This window comes from Lycorma delicatula, chromosome 1 (genome assembly GCF_047948215.1).
Source record: "Lycorma delicatula isolate Av1 chromosome 1, ASM4794821v1, whole genome shotgun sequence".
Classification (NCBI taxonomy): Eukaryota; Metazoa; Arthropoda; class Insecta; order Hemiptera; family Fulgoridae; genus Lycorma; species Lycorma delicatula.
The window spans coordinates 274,296,541-274,308,833 of record NC_134455.1 but is presented as its reverse complement, the minus strand read 5'-3'; the positions used below and the strand labels follow the sequence as shown (position 1 = coordinate 274,308,833).

At 28.5% G+C, this 12,293-nt stretch overlaps 1 protein-coding gene across 3 annotated transcripts in view; it reads right to left on the bottom strand.

Moving 5' to 3' along the window:
• E23 (ABC transporter G family member E23) overlaps nucleotides 1-12,293 on the bottom strand; it is a 353,737-nt gene that overhangs the window by 10,619 nt on the left and 330,825 nt on the right. For all 3 annotated transcript variants that reach the window (XM_075377996.1, XM_075378005.1, XM_075378010.1), the window contains 4 exons: nucleotides 10,004-10,159; nucleotides 8,549-8,670; nucleotides 4,251-4,458; nucleotides 585-799 (listed from right to left, as the gene is read on the bottom strand). In XM_075377996.1, coding sequence (XP_075234111.1) covers nucleotides 585-799; nucleotides 4,251-4,458; nucleotides 8,549-8,670; nucleotides 10,004-10,159 — 701 coding nt within the window. The remainder of the gene's footprint in view (nucleotides 1-584; nucleotides 800-4,250; nucleotides 4,459-8,548; nucleotides 8,671-10,003; nucleotides 10,160-12,293) is intronic.

Sequence of the window (12,293 nt, the reverse complement as noted above, 5' to 3'; positions counted from 1 at the left end):
ATATGTCTACAGAAACTGGAGTGGCAACAATCGAAAGAGAAGGCTTCATTCTACACAACTGTCAGTCATATGAATTTGGCGCACGCACAGTTTTTCAGTAGCAGAATTAGTCTATTATTTAAAAGCCACACCTTATATGTATCTTTCTCTCATATACCTACATAAATGTTACTTTGCTAATTGTAATACTTATTAATCTGAAAAATACCAAACAAAACATATACCTAGTTTGCTTTTCCAGTCTTTATTTTATTTTGTAATTTAATGTGCTATTATTTTGTGCATGGCCTGTTGTACAAATACAAGAGGCCTTTTACAATCTTAGACCAAACAGTCCTAATTCATGTAGGTATTAAGGCCAAAATAAACTAAGAACATATGTACTTAAGCTTTTACTATTAACAAAAGCTTGTTATCAGATTTCTACCATGTAGCAGGTAGAGTGAGTAGTAAACACATGTATAAATAATAAAATAAATAAATAAACCACATCATCATAACATAACTTTTTTTAAAATAAATATCATCAAATAAAAAACCCAATATAAAATAGACTTAACCAAAATAAAAATCAGAATACGCACCTGAGCAACAATAGTGTTGAGTAGAAGGAACCCAAGAAGTGTGAAAAAAACTGTTGGACTATGAAATCCAAGCATTGGATATGATATCATATGATAGACAGCTGGTAATGTTATCGTCAAAGGCAGTTCTCCTACCATTTTTGCCAGATAATAAGCTGATAGCCGATATGCACCTGACTGTCTTTCTTTGTTTATTACTTCTCGTTCTGGTGGAACTACATTAAAAAATATCTATTAGCTATGAATTAAAACACATTTATACCAATAATCAAAAAGTAATGGTTCTAAAAACCAGTAACAAAACATATTTTTAATGTAATTTACCTTAACCATCATTTAACTAGACAGAATATAAATAACCTTTTTATTCTATATATGTTAAGAAAATATAAAATAATGTATTCATTCTTTTAATTAGAACATCTGACTGTAAAATCTCATAAAATATAAAAGAATCACAAAGTCAGAGTCACTTTTTTCTGTACATGTTATGAAAGTATAAAATAATGTCTTCATTTTTTAATTAGAACATCTGACCATAAAATGTCCAAATCAAAATGTGAAGCAATCTTTTGATAAACCTTAACCACAAAAACAGTTTTTTCATTTGCAGACAATGCAGCATTTAATTCATTGGTATGCAGTTAATTTATGATTTAGAAAATGGCAAAAAAATTCAAAATAGTATCATAATTAAAAATGGTAAGATTTATAATTTAAAAAGTTACTGTCTTAACCTGTATACTTAATTATTTATTAAATGAAGTTGGTATTTTTCTGGAAATAGTTTTGTTAATTTTTTAACACTAAGATGCAAAAAGAACATACATCTTCTATTAATTTTATTTCATTTTTATGTCAAAACTAGAACTTTGGAACTATACTTGGTTTGTGAGTAATGCTCCATTCCACTCAATCAGGTATTGCCAACATAAGATGGCACTTTTTTTTTTATTAAGATTTCCGTGTAACTAAAAACATCAAATTCAAAAGTGAATTCACTACTTTATTAATTTTTAAACAACTGTAACTTAAACAACATATAGAATTTTCTATTTTTAGCTCTAAAATCTGGATATCCTAATCTAGCTTGAGATCTATACTTTATGATGTAATTTTATCTAATATTTACAAGGTTGGTTCGGACAGTTTGCGGCTTAAGTAAGAAAACATAAAATTTCTTACCAAATGTTTTTCTATATTTCAACAGTCACCTTTTAAAGAAATACACTTAGTCCATAGCTTTTCCAGCTTATTTATTCCTTCAGTAAAATACGATTTCTCAAGCTCTGTAAAATAGGCATCTGACTCAGCTATGACTTTGTCATTTGAGGCAAATCTTCGCCCACCAAGCCATTTCTTCAAATTCAGGAATAGGAAATAATCACTCGGAGCTAAATCTGGTGAATATGATGCTTGTGGAAGCAATTCGAAGTGCAGTTTGTGAATTTTAGCAGCAACAACAGAAGACGTGTGCGCAGGTGCATTGTCATAGTGAAAAAGCACTTTTTTCTTGCCCATATGTGAACATTTGGTCGTAATGGCCTCCATCAATTGCTCCAACAATGCTGTGTAATATTCTCCAGTGATTTTTTTTCTCTTTCAAGATAGTCTATGAGCACCACATCACAAACATCCAAAAAAACAGTGGTCACGACTTTTTCCGCTGATCGAACCTTTTTTTTGCCTTCTTTGGAGCACCTCCATCGGTTTTGACCCACTGTTTGGACTGTTGCTTCAACCCAGGGCTGTAATAATGAATTCATGTTTCATCAACAGTGATGAAATGAAGCAAAAATTCAGTTGAATTATGGTTAAACATGTCCGAACACTGCTGAGAAATGTTCATTCAAGTGCGTTTCTGGTCAACCGTTAACAAACACAGCACCCATTGTGCTGAAAGCTTTCTCATACCCAAATGCTCATGTAAGATGTTGTGAGTATGGTCTACTAGTATTTTTGCAATCTCTGCACGCTTGCATATTTTCAATTGTAAATTTTTTAATACCATATTGTGGATTTTTGCGATGTTTGTTTTGATTCATTGATGTTTGATTGATTGGTGGTTGCAGTATCCTGAACACTCATCATCAAAAATGGAGGTTTAACCGCATTTGAATTCAGCTGCCTACTTTTTTACTGCCGAAAACAATGGAGAAGATTCATTTAATGTTGAATCTAACTCCTTTTTTACATCTGTAAAGTTTAAAATTTTCACAACAAAATATTTAATTACTGTTCGAATTTTGATTTTATCCATTTGCACAAAACAACAACACTCATCTATTACCTCTTAACCATAACAATTAAATAACTGAGGACACATGTTGGAAACTGTTTAGTAGCCATCTAACGGATATTACATAAACTACAAAGCACCATTTGGACCTACTAGCAGTATCTCTGTACCTGTACCAGGCCATCAGGCCGTGAACTTTCCAACTGCCCTCGTACATAGAATAAATCTATATGTTTTTCATATATTTATTCCCTTTGTAAATTGTAGTGCAGTTTAAAGAGTGTGCCAGTGGTACTAGTGAAGGAAATAATTTTTTCTTAATGCAAATATCAATTTGTATAAGATTATGAACAAATTTTTGGGTTTAAATTGCTTTGTATATTTAATTTAACATGTTCCTATTTAATGAAATAAAATTAGCTACTTGAATATATTTACATAGTCATTTAATATGTTTTAATTTGTGTTATTTTATTTATTTATTTAATTTAATATGTCAGTCTCTCAAGCCAAAATATACTTTATATTCCTCTACTCTACCTTATTTAATTAAAAGGAAAAAAACATAAATTTCTCTAAAGCTTGATGGTTGTGGACTTGCTACAAAGTGACAATGTGATAATGATCTCTTTAAAAGTTGGTCAGCCAATATCTATATAGTATAAACTCTGACAATCAATTAAGACTTCTGAGCAATTTATTGCAATATAATTCTAACACAACTGAGAAGTTGAATAATCCCATGTTCTATTATAGTAAAGTTAGTAATCATGAGACTTAAATTAGTTTTCTACTGATTAGTAAACAAAGGAAATGAATATCATCAAAGAACAGATGAAGTAAACTGGAGACTGTAAAAGTAAAAGATCCTACTTTATCTGGAAGAAACTGCAACCAACTTAAGACTTTTTGTGTAACTCAAAGACAAGAAGGAAAGTTTCCAAGAAAGTTCATAGGCAGAATTTCCAGCTCTCCAAACTACTAAGTTACCCGCATTACCTATTTACCACAGTGCCAGAACAGCATTAAAGATGGATCCAGAATATCAAGTAATGCAATTTCTTATTACCTATCACAAAAAAAGGAATCAAGTGTAAGGAAAGGGACAACTATTGTTTAAATGGGCTTAAATGGAGAATGTAATTACTGTTTTGCATAGGATTAAACAACAAGGACTGCAATACTGAAGGTTTTCCATAAATATTATTTCACTAACAATAACTATTTCTAACAACTAAAAAGTCATTTTACTTTCTAAAAATTAAAGTCAACTGACTTTTTACAATTTTTACAGCTCTATTTGTATACTTCATTTAACAACATCTTTTGGAAACAATACATTAATTTCAAGCAAAGATCGACAACTTTTCTACACATTACTATATTACATCTACACATTACTATACACAAATGAATCAATCGCTTACATGATGAGAGAGCTCCAAAGTGAGCAAACAACATCCAGTATGTAGTGGAAAAAAACATCCAACCCTGAATGTCATGTAATGATTCCTCTTTCCTATCTAATTGAAACCATAGTAAACCAGCCATTATTCCAAGAGCAACTGTTTGTACCCAGTTTAAAGTTGACAGCATTCGTGGCCTTGCCTCTTGAAAATTCCGCTGACTTAAGACCTGTAAAAATATATATATATATTTATACATATGCATATATATTTTTTTTAAAATGCAAATAATTTATTAACATATTTTGATCATTATGTTAAAAAAATTTAATATTAAATGAAACCACCAAAACATAGTAAGTAGAGAGTAAAACTTACCATATTAATTCTAAGAATCGATTTTCACAGAATCCTGCATCTTCAACTGTTACTAAATTCAATTGTGAGTAATTGAAACTTTTAAAATTTTGAAATTATTATGGACAAATAAATAAACTCTGCTGTTCAGTACTGGAATGATGTACTATTTAAAACATATTTTCCATTGTTCTATTGCCATTATTGCCAATCATCAGATTGTATTTTTATTATGTTTTTAATTTAATCATCATCTTCAAATGTGATTTGTTGGTTCATCATTTTATATTTTTGTTTACATATATAAGTGAAATATTTCTTATTTCTTATTCATTATTTTTATCATTATTACAAACTCCAAAATCTCTAGCTAATTTTTGTAATCGGTAACACTATGTTTATATAGTACAAAACAAATGGTCAGCTACATTAGGTATACTTCTTTTTTTGTTTTTGAAGTATGTGTAATGTTCATAAATCTTTTTTTAAATGATGTGTTGGTTTTACCAATATAAATAATATTGCATCCGTTGCATTTAATCTTTGTACAGAATTTTAAATCCTGTCTATTATTTTTATTGTTATTTTTAAAATATTTTATAATGTGATTATTTGGTTTATAAACTTTTTGTATTAATTTTTATCATTGCATTAGTAATTTTTTTCTATTACTTTATTTGTATAATTGAATTTTAGGTAAAAACTATTTATTATTAATCTTTGTGTTATTTTCCTGCTGTTATATTTTTGTAAAATTATAATGGTAGTTTTTACTCAATTTTTATAAATTTTTTCAATAATTTTATATCAAAATCATTAAGTAATGCTATTTGTTTTATTTCATCTACTTCTAATTGAGTTTATTTTTATTGTTTTTGGGTTGATTAGAATTTAAATTATTGTAATATCACTTATGGGTTTTCTATAAACAGATGTTTCTATAATATTCCAAGAATCAATTTTTGCAGGATCCCACATCTTCAGTGGTTATTAAATTCTAAAATTACATTAAAGCATATTTATTTCAGATTTGTTAATTTGTTTATTTGACTTTTTTTTACTTTGAGGTTATCAAACTAAAAAATAAACTTCATCATAATGATCTAATATTATTAAAATCAAACATTTCAAGTACACCTATTATTATGTATAAAAACAAATACAACAAACTTATTAATAATAATTCCATTGAAGGAAATAACTTTAAAAAAAATAAAAGACCAAACTAACAAATATTTATATATACTAGCCTCCCCCATCACGGCTTTGCCCATGCTGTATGGTTACTTGCTTTTCCTGTCACAGTCAATTTTTATTTTATGTTTTTTAGTCAAGTAACCAGATGCAGGTGCAGCCAGTTACATCACATGTACAGTAACAGTGGATGTGTTGGTTGAGCTGCTGAGCCATAGAACATCGCACCCCTTAAAAAAATCAAAATTCAATAAAACTCAAAAATGGTCTTAGATATTTATTTGAAAATTAACTTGCAAGCCCCAACCTAAAGAATATCTTGTTTAGTATAGTCGGAAACGGGGAAAATTTGCAATCATTATTCAATTTTTTTTACCTTTCTTCACCCCTTTCAAGGTGGAATTTAAAAAAATGTGGAGTGTGATTTTTAGATATACATGAAAATTACACACACCAAAAATCAAGTTGAAATCTTTATTTGTTACTGAGAAATTAAAAAAATAGTAAATTTCATTATTACTCCATTTTAACTCTAAACTGAAAGTTTCAATAAATCCTTTCTTGGTGTGCACTTTCACTATAAGAAGAACACACAGAGTGATTCAAAGAAACGGGAAAGTTTGAAAGTTGTGTTGGTAGCCGTGGGCGATTGGTACCACTTGATAAGTGGCGCCAGCCTCTCTAACCTAACCTGCCATTTAATTGTCATGGATTCTTGAAGTGGTGCGCAACGTGCATTTGCTATCAAAGCGTTTTACAAAAACAATGACAGTGTGGAGGGAGCGCGTAGAGAATTTCGCTGTCATTTCAATCTGGGACGGCACGACCGTGTTCCATCAGCACATGCAATTAAAACATGGATATCTAATTTTGAGGAAACTGGTTTGGCAATGAAAAAGAAACCACCAGGCTGTGAGCAAACCGTCTGTACACCACAGAATGTTCAAGCTTTACAAGATGCTGTCATACGAAGTCCACATCGGTCAATCTGTTGTCTCTCAGCATCTTTACAATTGCATAGTTCAAGTGTTCGAAGAATGTTAGTGAAGGACTTGCAATTCCATCCATACAAGTTGCAGATCGTCCAGGAACTGAAACCAAACGATGCAGTTGTGCGAGCGTCCGTTGCACAGCCAGAAAGTGACTGTGTGGTTTGCTATGTCATCTTACGGTATTATAGGCCCTTATTTTTTTGAGGATGACAAGGGTCTTGCGATTACAGTGACGTCAGCTCGTTATGTAGCCATGCTTGAAGCCTTTGTTGTGGAACAACAAAAGAGATTTCTACCAATTCTTAACACAGCCTGGTTTCAACAAGACGAAGCAACGTCACATACTGCACGAATATCGATGGCAGCTGTACACAGATTGTTTGGACAACGTGTCATTTCACAAAATGGTGGCATTATATGGCCTCCCAGATCGCCTGATCTCTCAGCTTGCGATTACTTTTTGTGGTGTCACCTTAAAGCAAAGTGTTCCACAGTAGACCTGCTACAACAGAAGAACTGAAGGCAAAGATCCGAGAAGCAATTGCGGAAATTCCAGTTGAGATGTTACGTCAAACCATGAACAATTTAACGAAGAGACTTTATGAGTGTTTACGTAGAAGAAGAGGTCACCTGCAAGATGTCATCTTTAAAAAATAAACTAAATGTATGTATCCTAAAATGGCAACATTTGTACAATTATATGAAATAAAATTCATTTTCTAAAAAAAATTTTTCACTAACGTTATTTAATTTTTTAAATCTCCCGTTTCTTTGAATCACCCTGATTATACAAATAATATACAAATTTTTACATATACAAATTTTCATCAATTTATTCAGTAGTTTTTGCTGGGTGTTGATGAATCAATCAGTCAGGACAAGTTGCTTTGTAGGTACACAAGATATGCATAATAATTTAATAAATAATAATAAAAGTTTATAAACATATATAAAACATGTAATATTAGGATATTTCATGAGTAAAAAAAAAAAAAACTAATAATACAATGGCTTTAAATTTAACCATCCTTCATAAAGCAAAGCAAATTGAAATTTTTAAACATTAATTAAAATCCATAATAAATCATTTAATGTAGTGGAGATAAATTAAAATATAATTTTTTTAATAAAAGTTTAAGCTCCCTCCCTGCATTTATATTATTAAAAAAATATTATTTTTTAGTATTAAAAAACAATTTAAATTTAAATAACACTATTATTGTTTCATTCAGTATTTTTTATTATTAAATATCTAAAACACATTTTCATCCATAAAAATTTTGGTATGTATCTTTATGCAAGCAAAAGTGCAAACAAAACCTATAATTGAATATATATTATAGAGTGAAACTTATTATACGTAATTTAATGTATATAATGATTAAAATTATTCCCCTTACAAACAGCCATCTAGAATTATATGAATGAATTATAAAAAATGTAATTATTCAGATCACAATCAGATAACAGTTCTAATGGGTGAAAGTTAAACGTTTGCAAGCAAGTTTCTTTTCTGATCCAATAAAACTAAAATTTCATTAGTTAAGCAGAATTAAATTGTCTACTCTTTCCTTACAACATGAAAGTTCATAATATTAGTTCCTTAAGTGTATGTATGTATAGTGCATGTACTCACATTGCATTTTATTTCAATATGTTTTTTTAAATATCAGAATAAATGTTTTTATTTTAAATAAAATATCCTGGTTTGTTGATTAAGCAATCATAGAAGAAAAATTACAAAGAAATTATTAAAATTTAAAATTATAATATTACCTTAAACTGAGTCCAAAAACAAGTGGGCCACTGCCATGACATATCATCATCTGAGCTGCTAACAGAAGATGAAGCATGACTTGCTGTCTCTTGCCACAAATTTTTACCTTCTTCCTCTTTAACTGGAAATAAAAAAAATTATACTTCTAAAATATGGCATAGCAATCTGTTTATCTATCTGAGCATGCTCTATTACTTTTGAATGACAGGTTCAAGGAAATCATTAAACTTCTGACCAACATAAAATATTTGAAGAAACACTATACTACATATACAAAAAAAGCATAGAGATTTATTTATATTTCTTGTGATCAATATACTAAAACAAAATTTGGTTTGCGGATAAAATTTTCATGTAAAAAATTTAGCATAAAGTTTCTACAAATAATTTAAATTTAATCATAGAACATTAATAAATATATTTAAATTCTATTAAATAAACCACCTAGTACAGAATATTAAGATAAGACATATCTTATATTAATTTTTTTTTTGCGGGGTCCCACATCCTCATCATGATTGAAATAATTCTGTTATTGCATAATAAAAATTAAAAAATAAAAATACTAAAGTAATGAAAATTGTTTATATTAATTTACATAAGTGCTGCTAATATTCAATTCTCGTTACTTCATTATTTTAATATTTTTATTTTTAAATTTTTATTATGCTCGTTATTTCATTATTTTAGTATTTTTATTTTAAAATTGTTATTATGCAATAACAGAATTATTTCAATCATGACAGAGGATGTGGTCTCCTGCAAAAGTAATTAGATTAAAAATTAACGTAAGATATGTCTTATCTCAATATTCTAAAGTAGGTGGTTTATTTAATAAAATCTCATTATAATTTAACAGTACAGAGTTATAATATGAATCTTAAAAAGATTAATTTCAGTAAAATAACAATATATATATATAATATATATATTGTTATTTATATATATATATAAATATAATATATAATATAATATATTTATATATAAATATATATTGTATAAATATATATAATCAATAAATATATATATATATATATATATATATTTATTGACCATATAGTCAATATATATAAAAAAAAAATGAATCTCTTAAATCTTCATTTTTAAAACGTATGTGCTTTAGGGAACATTAATCATTATTAAATAAATGTTTACATTCCAAATAAAATAAATGATAAAAAATAAATTAAATGCATTAAAATTAAATTAATTAAAATTTAAACATGATTCATACCTGAATTTCAGGAATGAAAAACATAATTAATAATCAAATATAAATAATTATATTACATTAATCAATTACATATGTAAATAAATATGAACAGAAAAGAAAACTATTTCTTTTTTAAACATTTATTACCACTACCAAGCTCAGACATGACCCTAATCACTTCATTTTCCACTGAAGTGTAACTCAGAAACAAACAGTACTGGGACAATGTAAATCAACTTACCCGCAATGGTAGTGTAAACATGACCCTGTGACTCTGTTGTTTCACCAATAGCAACTGCTACACAAAGATCAGATGGTGGAAGATTTTGTGATCCTGAATGTCTACCATTGCTCCACAATTCTCTTTGACACTGACAACGTACACCACCTATATGCCCTGTGAAAGACAATACAATAAATTTTTATTGTAATTACATGCTTACCAAACATTTCCACAGTGAATAAGAAGTAACTAATAAATAAATTGTTATTCATTATTAAATTAATTAATTATGGTCCACAGGGAGGAAACTTACTGTGTGCATTTTTTAATTAACAATAAACAGTTCATTAAAATTGTAATTCATCCTGATCTTACTAATCTTATATGACAATCCACTTATAAATGGATTTATAAATTTAATTAATTTGTATCAATCTTTATACAGCAATTACTATTTATTACATTATCTATGATATTACATTTAACCTACATACATGACCAATTAAAAGTTATTAATTTTTTTGCAGTATTTTCTATTAGTCTCTTTAAATACTGAGGTGTGTTTTACAATCAGAGGCAAATATTTTATTATTATTGCTACAAATCCAATACTGAAACAAGAAACAAAGTAAATTTAAATGGAACATAATTAAAGCACTTATATTCATATTGCAAATAAATTATACTGATGCATTGATATGCAGCCTTTTACTGGTGTTGGTATCAAATTACATAAATTAAGAAGTAAAAATAATTTAATTTTGTAAGGCAGGAAGTTGGCTAGAGGGCTATGGAGTTTTACATCAACGTAAAGGGAACAGAACTAATTGTTATGGTTCTCTGAATCTAAAAACTACTGTACAGCTACTTTACTCAAGTCTGACTAAAACAAGACACAAAAATTTTAGGTAGGTTTCATAAGAAAGCTAGCTACTGTAATGGGTACCATGATTCGACTTCCAGAAAATTTTGAAAAATCTTCGCGTTTCACATTCCTCAGACCCCAAAACCACCGTAAGCTCAAAAGTTTATTTATTCATTTATATATATATATATAAATAACATATATATATATATTTCACTTTCTTGTGGACACAATAATTGTCATAATTTTACACCAATCCCTTTCAAATTGTTCCTTAAAAATTCATCCTAAAATCTCAGTCGAGTTTGTTAATGGCCCAAATCAAACCATGGGGGTGGAAATGGGAGGGGGGCTTTTTTGAAAAAACGAAATATCACTATACTTTTTTATTAAGTAAAATATTGAATTTGTTTAAAGTTCCTACTATTCTTTGGATAAGGGCCATACTCATGTAAGTAAAGGTTTTTGGTATCACCAGCCATTGGCCCAGGGAGTTAAAAAAATTGGGTTTCAAAGACAAAAAAGAATCATGCCTCCCCTAATAGGCACAGTATCGAATCAGTTTAAAGAGGTCGTCATATAAACATTACCTAAAACTTTTGTCTGAAACAATTTTTAATATGGCCATCCCTTATGGCAACGGATGACCAAAATGTTGCTGGAATTGTAAGATGAGGCTTGTCATATGCTAAACATGGAAAATTTGGAGTTTTTCTTAACTTTAAGACGGAAATCTTTTTTATTTCTTACTAAGCACCAGTGAAATCTACCTCCACCTTCTGGCATGCCAAAAGGGATTTCTTTTATTCTTGATTTAAAATTTTATTTTTCCATTATCACATGCATACAGCTAAATTTTGCTTTTAATAGAAACATTTACAAAAAGATTATCAAAAACACTCAAAGAACAACTCATTTTTTACAAAGCTCTCAAAGGTATTAGCAGTTTTAAAAGAGAAGTGTAGCTTTCAACTAAAGTTCCCAAAAACCTTTCTTTTTCATGCTTTTATGTAAAATTACCACGTTTTTATTCTTAAATTAGTATATTAATAATGAAATTTGTAAAATCTTTTAATTTTAAAACATAATAATCAAATTTGGTTCACTTTAAAGCTATATCCATTAATTTTGTGGATTTTTTCAACTCAGAAATTAGTTATGAAATTGTAATAAATCATTCAATATTTTTTTTAGGTAAGTGGTTCTTTTTTTATGACTGACAGTATGATATAAAACAAATTATATAATCTTGATGTCAAAATAAATTTTTAACTTTAGTTTCATGAAAATTTGATAACATAATAAAATTGTGACATATGCTTCTATTTTTTCTTCATATATTCTTCTCAGTAAAAGTTTTGTAAACTATAAGTCATATTCAACTTATGTTAATAAATTTAACTTCTGCAAAAGCATCCATAATGTCATCCGTGTTAAATCAGG